This window comes from Chiloscyllium punctatum, chromosome 44 (assembly GCF_047496795.1).
Source record: "Chiloscyllium punctatum isolate Juve2018m chromosome 44, sChiPun1.3, whole genome shotgun sequence".
Classification (NCBI taxonomy): Eukaryota; Metazoa; Chordata; class Chondrichthyes; order Orectolobiformes; family Hemiscylliidae; genus Chiloscyllium; species Chiloscyllium punctatum.
In genome coordinates this window covers 6654306-6681041 of record NC_092782.1, presented here as the reverse complement: position 1 = coordinate 6681041, position 26736 = coordinate 6654306, and the positions used below count along the sequence as shown (strand labels likewise).

Here is a 26736-nt window from a genome sequence, read left to right as displayed (position 1 = left end):
TTCCGTAATTTTGTAAATAAATTCTGCTTGTTGAAAACTTGGCAGTCTGACCAGCTCATTCACACCGGGAATATTCACTATACAGTTATCAAAAACAAATAGCAAAGATACGGTCTGGGCTTCCTACTTAAAAATGCTTTGAGGGGTTGGGCCTGGTCCATAACATATGCAATTAAAATGATATCTTGAACAAACCTGATTACTGTTAAGTCTTTCATCTTTTAGAATGGGCTGCAAGTTTCCGTTCATAAATATGTAAACCCTAGAACTTCTTTCAAGTCACATTCTCGAGATAACTGAAGGTTTTATAAAAAAAAAGGTAACATCTCGGCTCGGACAATGTTTTAAAGGTATGAAGTTAGAGTCTGTCTGTATCCCAATTTTAAGTCAGACTGGTTCTAAAGTTTTCCAAAGTAGGAAGTTATAAAATGTTACATGGAATGACTGCCTGCCTTGACTGTCTGCAGGTTATGTGCTTTTTGAGCAAAAATAGAATATATCTGCAAATACAATTCTGCAAATGCACATTCACCCTGTAGGTTTATATGTGTGTGTTTGTGTGTGTGCATGTGAGGGAGGGAGAGAGAGAATGAGTGAGTGTGAGTGTGTGTGTGTGCATGTGAGTGTGTGTAGGTGTGAGTGCGCATGAGAGAATGTGCGTTTGCGTGTCTGCATGCTTGGTAGAGTGTGTGCGTGAGTGTAATGGAGTATAAGCCTTTGAGAGGGTGTCTGCATGAGTGAGAGTGTGGGAAGTGTATATGTATGTGTCAGAGAGAGCGTGTGTATGAGAGAGTGTTTGCGTGAGTGTGTGCATATGTAAGAGTATGTGTGAGAGTGTATCGTGTAATGGCGTCACCTGTATTGTGACATGGACCCAAGGTCCTGGTTGAGGCCATTCTTGGCTATCAGCCTCTGCTTGGCCACTCTGCATTGTTGCATGTCCTGAAGTCCACCTTGGAGGATGATCACCCGAAGATCCGAGGCCGAATGTCCCTGACGGTTGAAGTGTTCCCCAACTGGGAGGGTACATCCCTTCCTGGCACTGATTATTTATTTTTGTGTCATCCATAAACTTGGCTTTTTACATGACTTCTGTCACCCAAGGCATTTAATATATTTCATAAATAATTGTGGCCCAAGTTCATCACTCCATTAGTTACATGTTGTCATCCTGAAATACCCCATTATCCCAACTCTGCCTTCTATCTGTTAGTCAAAACTCTCTTCATGCCAATATTCTTGCCAGGCACCCTGCATTCTTATCTGATTAAGTGCACTGCCTTAACCTCTTGGAAATCTTTACTCTTTTGGAAATCCAAATATATTACATCTTCTGGTTCCCCTTAATCTATCCTGTTTATTTCATCCCCAAAGAACTGTAAAACATTTGTTAGGCATGCTTTCTCCTTCATGATGCTGTGCTGATTCTACTCAATTTTATTACTTATTTCTAAATTCTCTGCTATTACATCATTTATAATAGACTTCCAATGATAGATGTTAAGTTAACTGGTCTACAATTAGCTATTTGTTGTCTCCCTCTCTGTCTGAATAAGGGTGTTGCATTGACAGTTTTCCAATCTCTGGGACTTTTGCTAAATATAGGGATTCTTGGAAGATTACTACCAGTGCTACCATTATCACTCGAGCTACTTTCCTAAAAATCTTAGAATGCAACCTATCAGTAAAAGGGATATATCAACCAGACTATTTTTATATGACTTACTTAGTTTGCCTTAAAATAGTTTTTTTTTCTTCTTCTTAGTTTTTTGGGGAGAATATTTCATTGGCTTTTTATGTTTCTCAATCCTTTGCTTTACCACTAATCTTTGCTATATTGTATTTTTTTTCTTTCAGATATATACCATCCATAACTTCCTTAGTTAACCATGGTCAGTTTTTCCATTCCTTAAGATTTCTTCCTCAGTGAAATATGTCTTTGCTTTGAGTCATGAACTATTTTCCTAAATATGTGCAATTGTTTCTCAACTATCCTTCCTCTTAAACTCCTTTACCAGTCAATTGCAACCAACTCGGCACTCATCCATGCGTAATTATCTTTAAGTTTAGCTTATTGTTTCTGACATACATTTCTTATTCTCAAACTGAATACTAAATTTTGACACATATATGGCCATTGTTCACTTGGGGATCTCCTCTTTGAAAACCTGCTTTTATTTTAACACACTGTGAGCTGCAAAATAGCCTGATCCCCAGTTAAATCCACAACATACTGTTCCAATAAACTGTTTTGAATATATTTTATAAATTCTTCCTTATGCCTACCTTTTCCAATTTGATTTTACCAGTCCACATGAAGATTAAAGTTAACCTCATGTCCTAAGCACAATCTAGTTCTCAAACAACATCACGAAACAGAAATTCCTGGATTCAAAACATTAATTCTGATTTTCAATCCTCAGATATTGCTAGACCTGTAGCACACTTCCTGCTGTTATTTCAGATGTTAAGCATTTATAATATTTGCTTTTGTGTCAGGGAAGCAGGTATTTAGTCACAATTAACTCATTGTTTCTGGGAGCTTTCTGTGTGCAAATTGAGTGCCAAATTTCCTGTGTTACAATTACATATCATTAATTGTAAAGAGGTGTGTCACCTTGTGTAGTCATTAAAAGCACTATGTAAATATTAGTTTCTCTTTCTTGAGACATGGGTGATGGAGAATATCTGGAAGAAATAAATCAATGTTCAACATAATTGAGAAAGGATACAGGAGCATGGAACAAACTAAACGTAGGCGGAACATAAATGGCCATGGAATAAGTAGAGTTATCAGATACAAAAAGATGGTTAAAAATAAATTAAAGAGAACTACAAACAAAACTGGATTAAGATAATCTGTACAGTTAAACATTGTAATAAAACTGGTGAACTGAAGATAACACTCCCATGTCTGGGCTCATTGCTTTCCAAGCTGGTTAATGTGCAGGTGATTCTTTCATTTCTAATACATATACAAATTAAATAGCATATAGATTTGACTATCATACCATTCAAAAATTTTAATTTTGACTCAGGTTGTCTTTTTTTGTCTCACCTTGGTTTCATGTAATTGGGCCAACAATGGGTGGTCAGCTGATCACTGTGCACATTCTACTTTTATTAACTTTTTAAAACCATTTCGGTCCATGATGGTGCATGGTATTAAAATCAGCAGATGGTTTTCAAAAAGTAATATTTTATCATGATGATGGCGACCACTATGTCCAGCAACATGGCTCCTCTTCACTGGGGAAATGCCAGTAGTTCCAGCAGCGGCCACCACTCCCAATGGTGCTGCTGGCTCTAAAACGTTGCTGGCCATTGGCTGGACATTCTGCCTTGAGCCAGTTTCTGGCCTGACAGCTTCTAAACCACTACAGGGCAAACCTGGCCTCACAGCATTGGACTCATCTCCAAAATTTCAACTATAAGTTTGTGTTCACCATCTGTGTATAAAATTCTGGCCAATGTTTCTACATAAGGAGAAAAGCAAAAGTAGAGGACATCCATAGAAGATAGTCACCAAGAAACCCAGTAGGGAATTCAGAAAATTTCTTTTTCGAGAAAGTGATGAGAATATGGAGCCTTCTACCACTGCAAGTAATTGAGGTAGAAAGAATAGTGGTATTTCAGGGGATAGTAGATGAGCATATGAGGGTGAAAAAGATATAAGATTTGGCCACTTACGTTAAATGACTAAGGAAGGGAGGAAAGTCGAGTGGAGTATAAACATTTGCTTGGATTGGTTCCACCAAGCTGCCTTTTTCTGCATTATATATTATATGTAATTCTATGCAAAATGAAATGTCGAGCACAAGATTGAGTTATTTAACCTGATGTATTCTATTTTAAACTACAGACAGATTTTCACTCTGTACAGAAGCTAGATATATGAAGCCAAATTGAAAGAAACACTAACGATATTATAAAATTATGTACTACAGAATGAATTAATATTATAAAACTGCCTCTTTAATTTTAATGATTATGAATTATAACTCCAAAAGTCAGCCTGCATTTCATTTGGGGAAATAATTTTAAAGATTTATTTCTTCGTGGTTTGAAATGACATTTCTTTTGTGTAAGTGAAAAAGAAGTGACACTGGTCCTATGTATGACTCCTGAAGGACTTGAACATATTGAGCATGTGAACAGGCGCTGAGACAAAAATGCAGTTGAGTATATCTCTAAACCCAAAAAATACAGAGTCAATATACCATCACTGCCTCTCTGGTGTAAAACCTTAACAAATTGATTGCAATGTGTAATGCATGCTTGTATAGTATAGTTACTTCTTCAGCTGTACAGAAGCTGCTCCTATATTACAGTCCATCATCGCCTTCAGTCTAGAGCCATGGAATCTTCAGTGCAGAAGGAGTGCATTCTATTCATTCATTTTCCTAGTGCTAACCATCTGCTCCCATTTCCTTGGTGTTCTACCAACACATTTCCAAGCTTCTATTTTCAAACAATACTCCAATCCTTTTAAAAGGTACAAATAGCACTCCCAATAAGTGTGGATTAGGTAACAGAACCAACTGCAATCTTTCAGTCTTGAAATGTTAGGGGGAAGAAAGCAGCCGATAATTGGACAAGTAGCCATTCAAATTTACTTGTCATCTTGAAGTAATCTATTCTGTCACTTTCGCTTGGTTTTAGAATACTGTCTATAGTTGAGCAGGAAAACCTACAGCGAATCAGGCAAGCGGCAAGTACAGTTAGTTGGAATATAAGTTTCTTGGTAGACCAGGAATAGATGTGAAGCTGAAAATTGCAATGTCTCCATTGATGTGAAAGTGTTACAGAATAATAGTTTCCATAGTTGGCCTCCGTTATAAATATAGACATAGAAATGTATACTGGAATTTTTTACAAGGTTTATAAGATCCTTTTGCTTTGGCAATTTATTCAGTTCAAGGCAAAATGAAGGCGGCAATGTTGTCTGTCTTAACATCCACCTGGCAACAAGCCAGGGTTGTTGATTATTGGAGATGAAATGGAGCCCAGATTGTTTCAGTGGGAAGAAGGTAAAAACAAAGCAAAACAATTTTTCTTGTGTTTATTTGATGCATGCTACATATTTATGCCATTTAGCATTGTTTCAATAGGGAAATTAATTTTTCCTCTTTACTTTATCAAGTCAACATAATTTAAAAATATAAGATAGGGAGAGAACAACCTGAGAAACAGTGAGAAAAGTCATTAAATAAAAAGGACATCTACTAAAAGAAGTGTTTTCTCTGTGTTAGTGTATATTACCACTGTTGCCAAAGTGGGTAGACCATCTGCTGTGGCTCTCAAGTTAAAAGGATTAGGTGAAGAAAAAACAGACCTATGTGATTTCTAGCACCCAAACTGATTCACAGATTAAGAAAATCCTTCACACACCATTCGTTGCTTTATCAAGCTGATAGAACAGTTAGCAATTAACCACTGTAATAGTACATTCTACAAAACAAAACTTCAAAACACTTTGAACTAAAATGGAAAGTTAAACTCAATGCACCAGTTCATATGAGTATGTAACCCTCTCCACAAAGCAAACAGATGTTTTGCTCAGCAGTACCCAGTGTGTAATTAGCCACATCTGTTGTGCAGTGCAACTAAGTGTTTTACATTTAATCTACGCAAAGAAAATCTTTAGCTCAGTTTGTTCAGAACTGGGTAATCTCATGCATCCAAGACAGCAGTCAAGAATCCTCAGGCATTCTGGACTGGTCACCAACCACAAATGTCATTCATGATTCCCTTCCAGGAGCTGTTGGTATAATTTGCGGAAGGGTTGGAGGTCGAGTAAACTTTCTTGCAGTACATGGGTGTTGGCAATACAAAGAGGTTTGCTGACAACACCCTTATCAAATATTGCACCAATACTCTCAAACATATGTAACAACTTCTCACTTGACTGAGCTGGGTACCAGGATGTTTCTTGCTCCTGTGGGATTGTACCCTAACAAAAAAAATCATGCTCCCGACTCTTTGACAAGATTTTGATCATTCTTCCTCATGTCCCCTGCTTTGGTTTGACATCCAGGCCTCCCTCAAACTTCTGCCATAAACATTGGAATTTCATTGTGTTACTATGAATATAAGCACAGGTTATTTTTGTTGTGCTATTTTACATGAAGAAAAGAAGAACAGAACAAGGAAGGGAGACAACCTTGATAACCCCCTTATGGCCTGATCTCCTGATCTGTCCGTGGAAAACCCATCCAACTGTGATACCAATTTGGCCTTCAGCAACAGTCACAAATTGTCACTTCCTTGCGTCACTGAACAATGCAGCTTTTGCTTGGTCACAAAATCCAGCACAAAGTAAGCATATGAGAAAGTGAGGACTGCAGATGCTGGAGATCAGAGTGAAAACGTGTGATGCTGGAAAAGCACAGCCGGTCAGACAGCATTTGAGGAGCAGTAGAGTCAACATTTCAAGCATAAGCTCTTTATTAGGAGATACCAAGCTAAATGTTTAAATCAAATTATATCATTTTGGATACAAAAGTTAGCTAATTACCCTTGTTGATTTCCTTAGTGTCTGTTCTCCACATATGTTTCCTAATGCCCGTACACGCAGTTAGTCTGTGTGAACTCCACTTATGGTGCTGTGTCCTCATCACCACTCTTTTTATTCTGAGTTTAGGTCATTACTTTTTTTTTAATTCCCTTGCTTCATTTAGATATCCAACATTAAAACCTCGTGGCCTGCTCCTTCCCTTGTTCTAATACTTCTCACTATCCCAGACCAGATTGTCCTCTGCATGGCTTCCAGCATCTGCTCCAGCCGCAAAGCACCTTTCCTGAAAAGATACTAATTAACATCAAGCAAAGCTAGCCACTCATAATACTGGCCTCCTACTGATACATCCGGCCAATGAACAGCAGTTAGTGCTGGCTAGAAGCAGAAGATGCAGGTCGCATGAAGTAAGCATGTTGTATATGTTCCAATCAACAGGCACAATTTAAATCATGTCATGCAATTCTCACTCTGTTTATTGTGGATGCCAACCTATTTAGCTCTTTATATATTTTCGTTCACCTTGAATAAGTCAGTAGTTCTGATGAAAACCTCCATAATGTCGATGAAGTATACTTGCTGTTAGCTCAACTATTCCACTTGATGACATAGCTGTCACTCAGATAAATGCTCATTTTATAATTTACATATTTTGAAACTCTATTGTTGACCAGTCTAATTTCTTTCATTATTTGTCAATATTCCAATATTTTTAACCTTGCAATACTTCCTGACCCTTTTCTATAAACCATTTCTCTCAAGAACACAGTCAACAGCAATGTTGGCATGGTTGTGTTTCTTACCTGTTTGTAGTTGCCCTGAGAAGCACCTGATGAACTCTTCTTATGACTATTTGTATCAACGAGTGTCCTCTTCAAAGGGTATTTGTGGTACGGGAGGGTTTGAGATATAAAAATAGACTGGAAAGACTGGGACATTTTTCACTAGAGCGTAGGAGGTTCAGTGGTAACCTTCTAGAGGTTTATAAAATCATGACGGGTATGGATAAGGTGAATAACAAGAGTCTTTTCCCCAGGGTGGGTAAGTTCAAAACCAGAGTGCATGTTTTTAAGGTGAGAGGAGAAAATTTTCAAAAGGATATGACAGGCAATTATTTTACTCAAAGTGGTTCATGTGTGGAATGGACTGCCAGAGGAAGTGGTGGATACAGATAAAGTTACAGTGTTTAAGAGACATTCAGATAAGGGAAGGTTTGGAGGGATATTGGCCAAGTACAGGCAAGTGAGTCTAGTTTAGTTTGGGAACATGGTTAGCGTGGACTGGTTGGACTGAAGGGTCTGTTTCCTTGCTGTATGTCTCTCTGGTTCTGTGCATAATCAGACTGGGCAAAAGCTAAAGCTTCACGTCTTTAAGAAGTGTTCATGTGCCAGGTGGTTTTTGGCAATCTGGCAACGTTGTCATTTTTATGAGGTTAACCTACAAGTAGCAAGGTTCTTTAAAATTAATTTCAAACTGTTCATGACATCTGGCTTGCTTCCCAAAGCCATAACCACTGGATACCATTTCTTTCTCTCTCTCTCTTTTATTTTGTATTTAAACATGGTTTATTGTATGTACCCATGCTCGCTGTTTATAGGGATCGCATAGAGGAATTAACATGGCTCTTAGTCTTTAAATCATTGAGCTTTGACAAAAGATGAATGAAGTTATTCTGCAACTGGCAATGAAAAATAATCCAAGGGAAAACTGCACACCATGATAGATCCTGGAAATTCTTTTTGGATTTAACTGGGAAATGAGGAAATAAAGATCTGACAGATCACATAAGATCACCACTGCACAAACATGACGAGGAATCACTTTCTAATTCAGTCTAGTGCAGAACAAATTTTGAACTGGCATATGCAAATTTCATTAAATAATTTCAAAAGTAAGTTTGACAAAATCCCAATTCAGCAACAAGTATGCAATATGAAACCTAATGGCAAAAAAGATGAAACTGTTCTGCATGAGTCCACGGGGCAACATCAAATGAGAGGACGGGTTGTGACCAAATGATGCTTTTCTCATGGTTTAAACATTTTGTATTCGTGGGCATCAATACTACCCTCAGAACAGCCTCTTCCTTGAATAACAAGAGTCGCAAGTATTGGACATATGGGAAAATTCAATAATCCTGCTTTATTTCAAACCTGTGGTACCTCTGAGCATGACCTCCTCACTGATCTCCAGAAATACTAAGTTAAAATGATAGCATATATATATATATAGAAACACGCTAATATTTTACAGCAGGGGTGTGACTTAAAACTCAGTTGCAGCTGAACCCTCGCCAATGACTATATTTTTCCACACTGTGAAGCTGCTACTGCTGAAAGATGCCCCAAAGTCAGAGGAAACAATTTGCTACTTTCTGTATTCTTATAAGAGTAATGTTCAGGTTGCAGCAAGATGATGCAGGCAAGATGCCCCCATGCAGATAAAAGGTTGAAAGTCTGCCATTAGCTTCTTGCTGAGATATCTCATTGACATTGCCATTGTTGGCGCACACACATGAGATTGAGGACTCCTCAAGCAGTCAACCTGGGCACTGGCTGCTTCATGGGATTGGAGTCTGTCAACAACTGCATCTCATTAATCCATTAAATTGGACTAGCATTTTGCAAATTACACCTAATTCTGACTGCATTTTCAACAAAAGAATCCTTGTCAAGAGGGTTCATCTAAAAATTATGAATAATCTTAATGAATAATATCAAACCAAACCGTTTATTCAAACCTTATCTAACTAGTCTGACTTTAACATCCATTCAGTGGGTATTTCACTTTGATGCTATACCTAGTAAATTGATAGTTTTCTATTTTGTTTTCAATCAGTTCTGAATTAATTGATGAAAAAGGATAAATTCGTATCCCAGCCCATTTATTGGTAACCCAGCTTTTGTTGATTTGTGTGTTTGGGAAAAAATAGCTAGTTGTGGAATTTCTGACATCTGGTCAAACATCTGCTCACATGAAGACAGCAGCCTGAGCAACTAATACCTCCTTCCAGTGAAACTGAAACAATTAGTGTGGTGAGAAACAGGGGGAGAAAACTGTAAAATGAAATTAAAGTTTAGAAAATCCAGTCAGTCAGGGTGGCCAGAGAAAGGGAGCATGCAGGTCCTATTGCTTTTTCTTGACAACTTCCACAACACACACATATAAATTAGAAACAGAAGGATGCCATGTGGCCTATCATGCCTACTCTACTGTTGGATAATTCATGACTGATCTGGTTCTGGCCTCAGTCCACTTTTCTGGCTACTCTTCGTAATCTCCAACTCCCTCGTCAATCAATAATCTAGCTACCTCTTCCGTAAAAATATTTAAGGACGCCTCCTCTATTATTTTCTTGGAAGAGAGTACTATGGCCTCAGATCATCTAATGAAAAACTATTCTCCTTCTCTCTGTCTTAAATGGCAGGCCACCTTTTTCAGTCTCTCCAACAGGGGAAAACAGCAGCATTTTCCCTACCAAGCTCACCATTTACTTTTCTAAGTTCTAAACATTACAGATCCAACTTCTCCAATTCTTCTTCATATAACAACCCATCGTTCCAGCCGTGTGAGCCTTCTCTCAACTGCTTCTAATGCAATAATGCGCTTTCATAAATAGGAGATCAAAATGGTCAATAGCATTCTGCATGTGGTCTCACAAGAGCCCATACGGAAGTTGTGGAATGTCCGAATAAAATCAAAATACTCCAGATGCTGGAAATGTGATACAAACACAGAAAATGCTGGAAATACTCAACAATTTTGGCAGTATCTACAGAGAGAGAAATTGGATTAACATTTTGAATCCAGTATCACTCTTCTTCAGAACGATGGAATAATAAAGTCCCATTAGCTACATGGTTAGAGAGAACTTGCTAGCACAAAGGCAAAGGATTTAGAAAATGGAAATGCTGATTATGTAAGCTGTTACATTTATTTTGCAAAAAATATTTCTAAAAACAAAATTGCCCTTTACCAATCTCAATTGCTCGGGGATTACAGGTTACTAGGGCAAAGTCACCTCACAGAAGGTGAAAATAATGAACACATGCTGCTGAAAGCAAAAATGATGAACATCAGAGTATTTAGTGTAAGATTTAATAACAAAACTTTAAAAGCATATATTTCTGTTATGTTCCTCTAGAATATCTTGAAATTAATTTACTCCTGTCTGATTTTCATTTTGGCAATATCTTTCAAATCTACTGCATCCAACAGGAGCTGAAACATTTTCAGGTACAAAACTATATTCAATTGAAATTACAAATCATGAAACATACTATGAGTGGGAACATATTATGAACAGTTTGCCATTTATAGAGTTTCTTGACAATATTCACACGGGGCCACTTAGAATTTTTTATTTCTGTATGGTAGATATAAATAGTGCAGTTACTTGGAGTAGACAGTTGACCAGTACTAGGATGCTAATATTTTTTTTCAAAGTTACATGAGGTACTGACATTTGGCTTTTTGTACAGCAATTGGGCTAAAGGTGCATATTTTCCATAAACATCACAACCAAGTCTTAATTTCTTAAATAGAAGAACATTGATTATAGACAAGAGGTGCCAATATTTCACTTGCTTTTTTTAAGCAGAGGCCTTGCTACCTAGGTCTCATGCTCCACAATGCTTCATGATGAATGCCAAGCTTCTTTCAGGCTCACATTACAAGTGATACTTTATTACATGTTACAAATCAGGAAAACAACTGCAAGCAGGCAATACATACAAAATAGAGAACATACAACTTCTGTACTAAAATAAAGACTTTCAGTTTCTCAGACACTGAAAAAATAAATTACAATTTGAATAAAAGCTATTTACATACCTTTTTTATTATTTTGCATTTAAACAATTTGGATTTTTCAGAGGGATTTTTGTATAGGGATTAAACTAGCTTTCTACACAGCAGACAATATTCTTTGACCAATTTACCCATCAGGAGAATAACAACCATAATTTTTGGAAAAAACAGTAAAAGTCAACAGATAAGTTCATTGTCAATAAAATGGTGTGCTTGTTTGTATATTATGGAATGTTACAGAACAATGCAAAAACAAAACTTTCCAAATAAGTGTAATAAGCCAGTTTAAGTATGCTCCATTTTATATATGTCCAATAAAGTGAATCTAAAATCATTTCAAATGTAACTAGCAAGTTGTGAATGTGAATAGTTATTTATTTCATTTTGGTATTAATTCTGCAATGGTTAATGGACAAAAATGCAACACAAACTAGTAACAGCTTTTTATGAAAAAGGGCTTGATTTACTAATTGGTTAAATAAATTCAAGTTCCAAAGAGGTATGGCTACGTGTGCAAAGAATGTGACAAATTTATTTGTAGTTGTTGGCATATTCTTGACAATAGTGACATTTGCTAGGCTGAATTTAACATTCAGCTGGGGCCTTAAATGGGTGGCATTACATTGTCAGTCTCTTTGAGGTAAAATTCAATAATTATCCTTCTCATTGAATTCAAACTATATTTTTTCCTAACATAATGTACAATTGCTCCATGGTTATGGTTGCATGAACTATACAAGGCTATTATATACTAGTGAGGGAGTACCCCAGTAAAATTACAGCTTTTTGTCATAAGGTTCCATTACAATCATGGTCAAGAATTCTAGTAAAAAATGTACTCTTTCAAATAACATAAATTCATATGGTAGAATAGCTGACTGGACTGAAAATGATTGTCAATAGAAATGTCATGTAAACTCGTGTAACAATACCTGAAGAACCGAGCTCTATTGTCAACAAAAAAATCTTGATATTATAGAGAAAAAAAACTGTCTAGAAACGAATTCAAATTGGAATACTCTTACACAATTCAGTTTAAATTCATAAATTCCTTAGCTTCCACTATGTCAATGATACCTGAACCTCATGGAACTCACTTCAAGAAATCTCTTGACCTCTATGTACTATGGTTTGCATCAAGCTCACAGTACAGTAAAACTTTAACAATACACATGCTTGGTAAGAGAATGCCACTGAAAAATGGACATTTAATGGTCTTTTCCCTGATCTCATTCTAGCCAACTCTATTTCTTCATTTGATTCATATATTCTTTAGATTGGGGAAATCAACTTTGTGTCAGTTTGCAAATCTGTAAAACTGAAGAATGTCATTCAAGTTGATGAACAGGAATTTTATTTTGTACAGCTAAGTGAATCATGGCAATAGGAATGGAATAGCCCCTCAAGTTACTAAACTTGTCCATTGCCCAAAGCTAGAGAAATACTGCTCTCTAGTGGTCCTGTCTGTTTTTCATTATCAAATGCACCAAAATCATTAGCCATGGCAGTACCAGTGGTTATATCTAAACTTTCACTTCAACCAGTTCTTTCACTGAAGTATCAAATGCCTTCTTTTCGGTCTATATTTTAATACATTCCCTGATCTTTCAAACTATGTCCCAATGGTAAATAATGTGTTCCCAAGTCTGTGCCAAATCTGGTATGAAATGGATTGAAGGGCTATCAAAGAATGATCCTGTGAGGAATTCAAGGAGCCTTCTTGTCGGCTACATAGAGGAATGCTTGTCTCTGCTCCGCAGCTCTTTACAAAGATATGTATTTGATTAAGTGCCTGACAGCATGATGTTAAAAGATATGAACCCATGGTACATAGGTCAACATGTTGGTGCTAAGTCGTACTGCCTCACTGTACTGTCAGCCATTTCTAAAGTGTATAAATCTAGCTTAAAGAAATGTTCCTTTTAGTAACTCTATACTAAAGCACTTGTATACGTGTGGAGGTCTTAAAAACCCATTAATGACCAATGGCCTTAGGCTTGTGACATCTGTAGGAAATTTTTCTTCCCAAAATTTAGGTATAACTAGATGTTTTTACTTATGCCTTTGTTTAAGTAAAATAGTTATGAGAGAGAAAGTTTATATTAATCTGAAATGTTGGTCAGGCTCCGAAATATGGGGTTAATAGTCAGGGAGGAAGTAAACCAAAATAGTGAATCAGATCATGCATCTGAACCCTTACAGTATGGTGCACTCAATGGACTGAGTAACTTTGCTTCTTTTATAGTTTACTGGGGATACACTCAAACTTTTCCATTTTTATATGTATGAAATCTATTCACGTTATAGAAAAATTACTTAACATTAGACCCTCAGGTTATTCCTCCTGAAGAAATTAAGATTATATCCACCTTGAAATTACTGCAAGCCTTGTCTGTGTCTGTTAGTGTAGTCACATGACAAGAGTTGCATTTAGCAGCATTCTCTCTCAGTGCACTGAGTTCTCAACCCAGATGATATGTTCAACTGTCTGGATTGGAGCTTCAATACTTGACCTGGGGACACCAAGTTAAGAGTATAACCTCAGGACCAAAGCTGACACATTTCTTCTGAACGTGACCCAAGACCTGAGTAGTGGCAAACTGGAACTTGGGATAAACAGAAAACACAGACAGATGCTTAATTCAAAAGTGAAATACCACAGATGCCAGATGGCTATAGTAAAAACAGTAAATGCTGGAAACACTCAGTAAGCTTGGCAGAATATGCTGCCAGACCGCTGAGTATTTCCAATAATTTCTGTTTTTACTTAAGGATGGTTAACTCTGGTTTAAAAGAGACATGTTGAAAGTATAAAAAAGTTTTGACTGTAACTATTATTCAAAAATTATCATCCACACTATTTGATATGAGATTAGTAGTCATTTCCTAAAGGAACTCACCAATTCTGGTAATGTTTCATTGGGACTGTCCATCCTCTGATACATCTGAAATCTGGTAGCCATGTTATTAATGATTTTGTTCCATCTTTACTTAAGAACAACCAACTTGAAACAAAGTATTAGCCAATTGTAGAACCTTCCAGATCTGAGTTACTAAATACTTCAGTAGGGAATATCAAAGAACCAAGCCAATAGTGCGCTGCATCAAGTTATGTTCAATTTGGTCATGTTTTATATTGATTTTGCTTAAGGGTGATCTCTGAAGTATAAGATTGAGCACTTAGTTGAGATATAATATATAGCCACATCAATATTTGATTCCTCTACTTTGCCTTAAACATACAAACAAGAAACAAGATGAGACCATTAAGCTCTACGAGCTTGTTCCGCCATTCAATAAGATCATGGCTTAATTGAATTTAACCTCAACTCTACATTCCTGCATATCCCAATAATCTTTCATCACCTTGGTAATCAAGAATCTATCTACTCCTCCCTTAAAAATATTTATAAATTCTGTATCCACTACCTTTTGAGGAAGGAAATTCCAAAGTTCTCAGAATTCCATTTCCCTCATCTCTCTTAAATGTCATATTTTTAAATTATGACCCCTAGTTCCAGATTCTCCCATGATGAAACATCGTTTCAACAATCTCCTGGTCAAGACCTCTCAGGATCTTGTTTCTTTCAATTAAATCAGCTCTGACTCTTCTAAACTCTTAGCCTGTTTAGCCTAGCCACATAGGGCTATCTACTTATTTCAGTTATTAGCCTAATGACAATTTATGTGTTGAAGAAGAATGCTGTTCAACCACATTAGCTAAAGTAACAGATGTACTCTTCCACATTTTAAGTGTGGTGTTTTCAGTGCTTCACCTGGCAAAGCTAGTGATGGGCAGTCAACCATCAAGGAAGCATTCTGTAGTGGGCAGGTAGAATTCATTTATTTGTTAAGGTAGGTATTCATTGGTATCTGTGTTTGTGCTTGAACAAGATATCCTATGATCAAAGATAAATCATTGTATTATCTTAACCAAAATCACACACACCATTTTACTTTCATCAATGACAGTCAGTCTGCCCTAATGTGAGGGGTGATTACATACACCTCCCATGGTAGCTTATGATCACATTTTTTTTGTGGGAGGAGTTTCCAAAGTAACATTTCCCTCAAAAGACTCCCGGGCTATAATTATTGTTTGAAGAACAGTCAATTTTGTCAAGAGATTTTGGAGTGAGAGACTGAAATACTGAATGCTTGGCAGAAGTTCAAATTACATGGACTGTAAACCTGTTTATTATTGTTCAGATATGAGTTGGGGGAAAGAAATCACCATTTTAGTGATCTAAGACACAGAGTATGAAATCTTTACTGTGTTCCACAACCATGAACTTCACATTTCATTGGCAAGTATTGAATTTTTTTGCAAAGGAAAAAAGCATTTAAATCATAGCACCACAGAACAGTTTCTTACACCAGAGTAACATTATTAAAGAGGGCAATCACAAGCTGGCTGAATTTGTTGTAGAGGGGAATTGATAAAAGAAAAAGAATTTGGTTCTTCCCTGATGTAGTTCTGGTTCATAGAGTCTTACAATTTGAAAGGGATCTCTTAAAAAAGGAGGGTCTAATTTGGCGAATACAGCAAACGGTATTTAAAAAAAAGAAAATCACTTTGAAGTGGGTTGCTGTGCAGAGTAATTTTACAGGAATCGTACCTGTAGGAGAGGACGAGGGAAAAAGAAAACTCTCACAGCAACCTTTTCTCCAATACTGCAAATACCTTCTTCCCAGAAAGAACAGCTCTTGGGGACTGAGTGAAACATATGGAAGAGCTTTATCTGCACAGATGGTATTGCCAGCATTTCCTCTGATCTCAACTTCCTCCTCTCAGTCTCACTGCAAATACCATTCCCCCTGCTTTTAAGGATGGACATACACTTTCATGACTGGCAGCCATCGCTTGTGGTTGGATTTTACACGTGCCTTCCCAAATCCCATTTATAAATCACTGACAACAATACTGAATTCAACAAGTGGCTGCGAGAAAATAACCGGGGGGAGGTAAACACTTGGACCCGTTACTAATGCACAACACAGGTCCAAGGACTTTTACTGATGCTGGAAGCAAGGCACAACTTAGCTATCTTGTTTTGGCGAGTTGTAAGAAGCATTGTTTTTAATCTGACGAGTTGACAGTTTTGTTTAATAAATAAAAATTGTGAACTATACTATAATATAAACATTCATATGCTACATGCAAAGTCATATAATTTAAAGTAATAATTTATATATTCACATAGAAAGAGGAAAAGGGGATGGGGTGAGGAATCACGATTTGCCTAGTTTTCTGGATAACGCACAGAGGCAGGAGGTGTCTATCCTGATCCACCTCCAGCCTACATATTTATTGTTCTCTGTGCTCAGTGCCCTGACATAGGTCTGGCTGGTTTTACACTGGGAATTCCAATGTTTGTCATCGATGCCCCTGCAGCCATTCTTTACCGGTTTGGCCTCTCTGCACCGCGTCTCGTAAAAATACTGTTTGATGGCAGAGTTGCCGGTTTTAATCTCTCCCAGGACGGTCACCTGCTTCCCTCGGATGTCGATCGCCGCTGTTTTGTCCGTCACCCAGCGGCTCTCACTGTCACACACAGAGTATTCACCGCGGTGTCCCCCCCTGCGCTCCGCGTACCGCTTCCTCCTGGCTGTTCTGTTGTCCACCTCCAGACTCTCTGCAAAATCCTCGATTAAATACAAAGGGGGCGGCTGCAAAGGTGGCCGATCGCTCAGCAGCACTCTGGGCGAATGGTAGCGTTTCTTCTGCCTTAGTAACTCATCATTGACCGAGACGATTGGCTGGAAGTCAGATATTGTATTCCCCATGGAGTCTGAGTCCCTCCGGGTGTTGCCCTTCTGTTTGCTGTCCTGGTACTTCCCCTTCAGCTCTTCACTCTGCTTGGAGAGTCGACCTTTCAGGATGTCCGCCTGGAGGATTTTGATGATGAGCGAGCTCACGGATTCCTCGGACGAACCTCTCTTGTCCATGGTTGTAGCCTGGATGCCACCGAGATAAGTGAGAAGCATGCCGTAAAAGAGGACAGACATTACTTTGTTCACCTGTAAAATCTGGGGGAGGGGAAAGAAAAGGCAGGGTGTCAGTTAGAGTTCATCCAGAGAAATGGTGCAGACCACCAAGTCTTACAACACAGAACAGAAATCACGACAAACATCTGTCCTCCCCTGAGTTACACCACGCTTTTTCAGTTATTCTCACAGTTGGAGTCATGTTGAAAGCCCACTTGTTCAAATCCCCCCCTCTGCTGCACGATGTTCATTTTATGTACAAAGTTATAAATCACACACCAGGTTAGAGTCCAACAGGTTTATTGGAGTACAAGCTTTCCGAGTGCTGTTCGTTGGTAAAGTAGTGAGTGGGGCAGGATCATAGGACACCGAATTTATAATAAAAGATCAAAGTGTCATACAACTGATGTGATGTATTGAACAAACCTAGATTGCTGTTAAGTCTTTAATCACTTAGAATGGGTTGCAGGTTTCAATTCATTAATCTGCACGGTATTGCATCATTGGTTGTTTGTGTAACCAGCATTCATACACTATTTGCATTTCATCACATGTTTGATACAGAAAAGAGTCTTGTCCTGAGGTAACAAACTCGTGATTTAAATGATCTTTTTTAATATCTAAAAATCAACTCCATAGAGTCTTAGAGACATACAGAACGGAAATAGACCCTTCAGTCCAAATCGTCCATGCCAACCAGTTATCCCAACCCAATCTAGTCCCACCTGCCAGCACTTGGCCCATATCCCTCCAAACTCTTCCTATTCATATACCCATCTAGATGCCTCTTAAATGTTGCAATTGTACCAGCCTCCACCACATCCTCTGGCAGCTCATTCCATACACGTACCACCCTCTGCGTGAAGACGTTGCCCCTTAGGTCTCTTTTATACCTTTCCCCTCTCACCCTAAACCTATGCCTTCTAGTTCTGGACTTCCCCACTGCAGGGAAAAGACCTCTATTTACCCTATCCATGCCCCTCATGATATTATAAACCTCTATAAGGTCACCCCTCAGCCTCCTATGCTCCAGGGAAAACAGTCCTAGCCTATTCAACCTCTCCCAAATCCTCCAACCCTGGCAACATCCTTGTAAATCTTTTCTGAACCCTTTCAAGTTTCACAACATCTTTCTGATAGGATGGAGACCAGAATTGCATGCAATATTCCAAAAGTGGTCTAACCAATGTCCTGTACAGCTGCAACATGACCTCCCAACTCCTGTATTCAATACTGTGACCAATAAAGGAAAGCATACCAAATGCCTTCTTTATAACCCTATCTACCTGCAACTCTGCATTCAAGGAGCTATAAACCTGCACTCCTTTCCATGTCCCAGTTTGATTATTTGCCTAAGCTATAAATAGTACTTTTAACAAGAGCAAAAATTATAAATTCTTCCCCAATGCTGGCACCGCTGTTAGGCCATGTAAATAAATTGCAGTTTGATGATCTACAAGCAACCATCTCATGGTCAAGGAGTCATGATGCTGCCAGTGATTCTCTGACTTGTGTTTCCTTCAAATGTAACTTTCCAGTGATTCACAGAAACATCCTAACATTTATTGGATCAAACATTTTCTAAAGAGCTTGTACATCAGACTTTTTTTGCAGAAGAAATAGAGTAAAAATGAAAGTAACAGTTTCAGCACCTGACTTCAAAGCTTGCTGATGGAGGTGGAGGTGGAGGAAGAGGGAGGGAGTGTGAAATCCAGTCTGGAAAGAGATTTTTCTCCCATCGATTTCAATTGACTCCCTCCCTTATACCAGGTGTGCAATGCTGTAGGACAGCTATTGCCATGTTCCCAGTGAAGGAATGACCATCCTGGACATTGCTACAAACAACCCAGCCACAAAATAATTGAAGCTTTTAATAACTAGAGGTTTTTTTTCCATTCAAACATGTCTGTTTATATTGGAGATGGTAGAATTAACAAATATTGAACTTTTGATCAAATCACTGAACTCACTGCAATTTCTGTGTGGAGTTTAATGTTTCAACGTAGTTTTAATTCTGTCTTGGTTGTTTATTCACATTGTAAGGGAGGCACATGTCCAAGAAAATAGCCAAATGTAAATTTACTAACTAACACAAAACCAACCAAATTGGTGCCTCGTGAAGGTCCTGTATTTCTTGTGACCCTTGTGACCTGCTGAAGACCCAGGTGCACCTGGAGATGCCAAGTGAAGACACTGAGCCAATTTAGGATTTCAGGAAGAATATTGTTGCAATGTCACAACTTGAGATTGTTGCAGAATCATCCGCATATAGGTAGTTATCAAGCTCACCTGCACAGGGCTTATTCCACACACCTGCATGGATATGGAAAGATGCTATAATTTAATTGATTAATACCCATTTTCCAACCTCCTGATGATTGAATTTCAAGCCTATTATCGAGTAAAAGCACCTTCCAGGACAATAGGTGTGCTCAGCAGACACACTGACAGATATATGTACACCTCATTTACAAGTATGCATTACTTGCATGGCAGTGTGTGAACGCCAAAGGAGTAAGTGACATATGGGATAATACTTGCATTCCTCATGCAATTCCCTTCATCAATAAATGGACAATGTCTAATAATAGCAGGCAATCTATAATATTTCTGTGTGGTACGAAGAAATGAATATATGAATTGGGAGCAAGGACATGCTGTTAGGTCCCACAACCGTGTTCTGCAATTCAACAAAGTCATGGCTGATCTCATTACTCCACATTCCCAACTACCCTAAATAACCTTCCGCCCTATTGCTTCTCAATGGACTACCTAACTTTCTCTTAAATATATTCAAAGATTCTGCTACCACCACCATTTAAGGATGAAAGATCCAAAGACTCATAATCCCACGGTGAGAACTTATTTTATCTTGAACTTTGTTTTTAAACAGACAACCCCATATTTTTAAACAGTGACAATTTATTTTCATGGTCATCGCTTTCCATTTTTGTGGCTCAGTATAGCAGCAAGAGTGTTAGTTGGCGATGTCAAGATAACTCGATGTATCATGCGCCAGTCAGCTCGAGAAAATTTCTCAGCCCATCACAGGCTTCAACACTGGCATTCTGGATCACCAGAAGCTGCCAGCCAGTCAAAGCTGACACTTTCTGGGTGCCAAGGACTATTGGTTAAGGTTTATTACTCTTCAGGGGATTCAATGGTGATCAGTGAATGGGGATTATGAGGAGAAGGGATCAGAGGGACTGGAGGCAACTTGTAGGGAAATGGCTTCCTTAGTATTGGTGCCTCCAATACCCAGCCCCCAAACTGGTTGTCCTGGTTTCCACCTTTCTCACCTGAGTGAGGCAGGACACTGGGGGAGTGGAACGCAAAAGTGTGGTGGCACGGTGGCTCTCACACACGCACACTCTCTCTCACACACTCTCTCTCTCACACACTCTCTCTCTCACACACTCTCTCTCTCTCACAGGTGACTGCCTGTATGGAGTTTGCACGTCCTCCCCGTGTCTGTGTGGGTTTTCTCTGGGGGTTCCAGTTTCTTCCAACAATCCAAAGATATGCAGGTCAGATGAATTGGCCATGCTAAGTTTCCAAGTCAGGTGTATATGCAGGGTAAGGGTGGGGGTTACTCTCCGGAGGGTTGGTATGGCCTTGTTGGGACAAAGGGCCTGTTTCCATACTATAGGGAATCTAATGTAATATTATGTGGCCATTAATTGACTGCGTTAGGGCCTTAATTAGTCATGGTTCAAGATCTTTTCCCCCGTAGATCTTGTTGCTCTGCACTTAATTGTTAAGGTAGCAAGAAGGAGGTTGCCAGGGCCAACCCCCCCAAATATTTTCCTTTCTCACCACCTCGCTTGTTCACCTTCAAGGAGGGAAATCTCTACCACATATTTCTAAGCAATAAATAATACTTGCTGGAGTTAACAAATCATTTCAAGGAATGACACCTCAGAAATAGCACCAAGTAGACCTTTACTATTCCATAACAGGTCAGGCAGAATATACAGTTAATAACTTATCTGAAAGATGTCAACACAGTATTCCCTCCGAAGAAAACTGATGACGTAAGAAGGTTTTAAAATCTATCCACTAAGTACACGAAAACTTGTCAGAAGATGCATAAATAGCAATTAAGTAATAAAACACTTAGTTTCAGCATATGTAAGCCAGGTAAAACCGTGATGGAGAAGTAAGTGCATATAAATCGCTATTAAAAAATACTTTTCAGAAATATTTGATGCATTTTCTCTCTTATCAGATTTTAAAACATTTTTGAGGATAAACCTACTCTGTGATCACCTCTACCTTCAGAAAATGGATCTGTTTGAACAACTTATAGTCACCCTCCTAATTTTTCCTTCCTTACCTCAGGGGTTTAATTTTCTTTCCAGCTCGCTGAGGCTGCTTGTGCAGTATAAATACATCTTACTGTTGCTATTTGTTCGTGTTGTGCTTGATGATCTCCTGGGCCAAAGCTTACAGTAAAATTTCCTCTGTGTTTTGGAGATGCAGCTGACTCCCAGTTTTTTGCTTGCGACATAAGGGCATTTCTTACATCAACTCCCTTTAAAATCTTTTCCAAAGCTGTATCTGTATTGAATAATTTACCCTACAGAAGTTCAGAGACAGCGAAGTTTTGTAACAGCTCTGTCAGTGCGTGCACTCAAATTTTGGGCCATCATCTGAAAAGTATGCAAGCGCATGGATAAAATGCTGCACATTAAGTGTCCCTATTGTGCAAAGCAGGAGGGTCAAAAATGAACAGTACATAGCTTGAAAAGTAAAGCAGAGAAAACCTTTTGCAATGTGTGTGGATCATCATGTGTGTGGGTTACATCATGATGTTGGAGTTGCACCTGACAGTGAATTAAATATATTTTCCTAATGAGCAGTTTGAGTATGGCATGATATTAAGATTGGGAGAGTGTTGTGAAACTGGCTCAGTTTAAGTTTTTTTTTGTTCCTTCACAGGATGAGAGTGTCTTTGGCTAGGCCAGCCTTCATTGCTCATCCCTAAACACCCAGAGGCAGTTAAGGTCAACCACACTGCTGTGGGTCTGGAGTCACGTGTCGGCCAGATCAGGTAAGGATGGTAGTTTCCTTCCCTAAAGGACATTAGTGACTCAAATGTCCTTTTTCTGGCAATCAACAATGGATTCATGGTCATTATTAGACTCTGACTTCCAGATTTTTAAAAATTGAACTCAAATTCCACCATCTGCATTGGAAGGATTTGAACCCAGGTCCGCAGAACATTATCTGGGTTAACCATTCAGTGAAAATACCATTAGCCCATCATCATAGAAAGGGGTTTACCTAGCCACAAAGGGGCAGGTCCATTTATTTGATATTGATGGGAAACGGACTTAAAAAGAGATTCTCCACGCAGGAGAGACATACCAGGCCCACTGTCAAGGAAAGGCTGCCAGCATTCTCAAAGATCCATCCCACCTTGGCCATGTTTTTCTACAACGTCTACCATTGGAGAGAAGGTACAGAAGCCTGAATATATGCACCAGCCAGTTTTGAAACAGTTTCTACCCTAATGTTGTTAGAATACTGAATGAACTCACAAACTCTTAACATTCGCTTGTACCTGTGTTTTTATTTTTGCCGCTGTTTACCTATTATTTACTTATCTGTGCTACTTAATTCTGTGATCTACCTGTATTTCTCGGAAGACAAAACTTTTCACTGTGCCTTGGTACACAGTCCTTCTCCCACAGACCTTTGTCAGCCTTTTGACACACCATCAGGCACAATGCTCAGATTTTATTCAGAATTTTATACTGAAGATGTTAGAAATCTGAAATAAAACAGAAGGACTGGAAATTTTCTGCAGGTAAGACAGCATTTGTGGACAGAAGTGGGGTTAACATGAGATGACCATTCTTCATAACTCATCTGTTACTGCTGCAGTTCTATACTTGTGAAAAACGAGTGAAAGGGAGATAGGATCATTTGTTATTTAAGACACAATCCCTGCAGTATATTACAGGCATGATACCAATCAATAATTTATACAACATGCACTGGCACTTAACACCACTGCAGCATACCAACTAAAGCTTTGAGCAAGGTAACATACTGACAAGTTCCATGTACCAGGGCAAAAAACTCTAAAGAGCACATGTACTAACCAATGCCTTACACCTAACATCAACATCATTTAACAAACGTACCCTACAGTGTCCCATACAATATTTACATGTCTTTCTATACACTATACCACGATAAGGTATTATTTTATAGTATTCTCTCACTAATTACTTTTGACAGCAGTTATCGTCAGGCACATTGTGAATCTCGAGTCACTTGTACGCCAAACCAGCTACAGCTGAGGGATTTACTTCACTAAAAGACATTGATTGGGTTGCTAGAACAAGCCGTGATATGGTTATCTTGTTGAGAGTTTAAAATCTCTGATTTATTTTCTAGTAATTGAATTCAAATCCACACAACGCTAGGTTATAGTCCAACAGGTTTAATTGGAAGCACTAGCTTTTGGAGGACTGCTCTTTCATCAGGTGGTTGTGGAATATAAGATTGTAAGACACAGAATTTATAGCACTGAATTCAGTTTTTCCGATAAATTCTGTGTCTTACAATCTTATACTCCACAACCACCTGATGAAGGAGCAGCGCTCCGAAAGCTAGTATTTCAAAATAAACCTGTTGGACTAAAACCTGGCGTTGTGTGATTTTTGACTTTGTACACCCCAGTCCACCACTGGCATCTCCAAATCAAATTCCAACAGCTACCTCAGTTGGATTTGAACTCATATCTGCACAGCAATAGTGTAGGTCACTGGTTACAAGCCCAGCAGTATTATTATTACAAAAGATGCTTCAATGAAGGAATGGCATACCTTATTTTAAGGAAATATCTCCACCAGCAAATTGTATCATTACACAGATGTTTTCAAGCATCTATCTAACATGAACTGCTGGTCCATAATAGGCACTCAGACTAAGTTTAATTAGAAAAAAAAACTTATTTAAAGTGTCTCTGCCCCTTTAAGAGCTACTTTGTGTACGGTGCTGCATTTTGCATGCCCTTCAGCACCATCAGTCAAGAATGATGGAGTATCACATACACATTCATTTGCATGCATGATCTATTTATTTGAATGCTACAAAGAAATGGCAGCAATGCACGCACATTAATCCTGAAAGGAAAGCTCACACATGGTATTCATGCAAAGACCAGGTGAGATCACAGTTTTAAGATTCTTGCGAGCTGAACATCCCCAGTCTGAACAAAAGGAGATATTTTCTTCCTAAATAGGTGCAACAGGTTAGATTTTTAATACACAGCAGCTGGGCTTTTCCTATGAAGTCTGCTTTTCAACTGGCTGCTTGAGGATGCAACTTTTGTTGTAGCTTATACTGATGCACCCTCTTAACCCTTGCAGTGCTACAAAGCAGCTCACTGTTCACGGTTTCAGCATTCCTTGAGTGCGTTTACATTGTGAACATTAGAGAGTGACCTTGCTACACCTATTAAAGGGGCCATGTGAATCTAACAGAGGCTCATTGGCTGCTATACTAATATTTTCAATCAAAATATAAACCTTTCGCAGCATGAACTGCCAGTTCCAAAATGCGGTGACGGATTATGTAGAAGAGAAAAGGCACATATTCAGAAAAAAGAAGAGTTAGAAAATATGTGATCAATGCTCCTTTTAATTTCTTTTGTTATATGTGCCTGTTTATTGCACAGGGCTATGGCGTGCCTATTCATGACTGTTGCATAGCTGTGCATGTATGCAGCTTGGAGGTAATGCTGATCGTGTACAGTCTCTTTATTACATTGTGAAGTGCATCTCAGATGAGGACTTCAATGAAACAGACTATAGAAGAATGTTGATGGAAAAGCATGAAGCAGAACGCTTGGTGTGAGAAGTTTGTCCTAAAGTTTGTTGTCAATGTCAAGGAACAATAGCAAGGAGGAATCTTGCCCCAGCCTGGCAAGGTTTTTCCCAGAGCATAGAACTGATCTTTTCCAGTACATGGTACCCAGCTCCATTTACATGTCTCTCTATCCAACCATGATGTACCATGTGAATCCTGATGTCCATTCCATTTCAATATAACAGCAGCCAGTCTAAGTGTGAGTGCTCTTATGATGAGACTGGGACTGCTGCCAATATGATTGCACTGTGAGATGGCGCTGAGTAAGCCTGCTATGGCATCACCCTGTGAGAGGGTGTCAGTGGCTCCATGGAATTAGATCCTCTCAGGAAAAAGGAATTCACCTTCCCACCTCTGCCACTTCGCTGGTCTCCTTACTAACGCTTGGTAAAAACAATGACTGCAGATGCTGGAAACCAGATTCTGGATTAGTGGTGCAGGAAGAGCACAGCAGTTCAGGCAGCATCCGAGGAGCAGTAAAATCGATGTTTCAGGCAAAAGCCCTTCATCAGGAATAAAGGCAGAGAGCCTGAAGCGTGGAGAGAGAAGCTAGAGGAGGGTGGGGGTGGGGGTGGGGAGAAAGTAGCATAGAGTACAATAGGTGAGTGGGGGAGGGGATGAAGGTGATAGGTCAGGGAGGAGGGTGGAGTGGATAGGTGGAAAAGAAGATAGGTAGGTCGGACAAGTCATGGGGACAGTGCTGAGCTGGAAGTTTGGAACTAGGGTGAGGTGCAGGAAGGGGAAATGATCCTTACTAATGCTTGTCAGTCAATCGACTCACACAGTTTCCATCTATAACATGATGATAGGGTACACAGGTGGGCATGTAGTCAGTTGGAGGTGTACTCCGGTGAAAATCAGTAACTTTCCAACAATCCTGCTACAACCATTGGGACAGCAGTGTATGCAAGCACTAGGACAGACTATGACTTAAGGAGATAGGAACTAAGAGAATGAATAAAAGTATAAAGGTGGTTAGATTACTTATGTTTGTTAGCTTTGAATTACAGATTTACTTTAGAATGTTTATTATGTGGTGGTTTTTACTTATGCATCGTGACCAAGCGGACAGAATGGTAATCAGTGAGGAGGAAAGACAAAGTGTGGGACTATTGGTGAATATTGAATTGGACTTGAGTTTTCCTAGAACACGAGGGTGAGAACACTACACCAATTGAAAAGGCTGAAGGCATGACGGGAAATGTCAATAAGTACTGCAATGTCACAGCTGCTTTCCTGCCTGATTCTGAGAAAGACTTTGTTCTTATAATGAGTGAGAGCTTTAACAACTTTGAAGAGTTTGAAGGCACCAGTAGCACAGACAGTGCTCATCACAATAGCTCCACAGGAGCAAAGTGATCTGAAGAAAGATGCAGCTCAGGTGTGCCATCCCTGTTGCACACAGAGTCATGGCATAAGATAAACAATCTCAAAATGTTGGAACATTCATGTCTCAGGATCTTATGCCAGATCATGTGCAGTCTTGTGGAACAAGACCCATAATCAAGTGAACCTAGTAACCAAACTTTACCATGGCT

The 26736-nt window shown here is 38.9% G+C and overlaps 1 protein-coding gene across 3 annotated transcripts in view; it reads right to left on the bottom strand.

The window, feature by feature from the left end:
* Positions 1–10491: 10491 nt before the first annotated feature.
* Positions 10492–26736, bottom strand: part of ntf3 (neurotrophin 3) — a 35844-nt gene continuing 19599 nt past the window's right edge. For 2 of the 3 annotated variants that reach the window (XM_072562144.1, XM_072562145.1), the window contains exon 2: positions 10492–17356. In XM_072562144.1, coding sequence (XP_072418245.1) covers positions 16559–17356 — 798 coding nt within the window. In that variant the 3' untranslated portion in view covers positions 10492–16558. Of the gene's footprint in view, positions 17357–22949; positions 23065–26736 lie in introns of those variants that run through there. The other variant, XM_072562146.1, reaches the window with a different exon arrangement.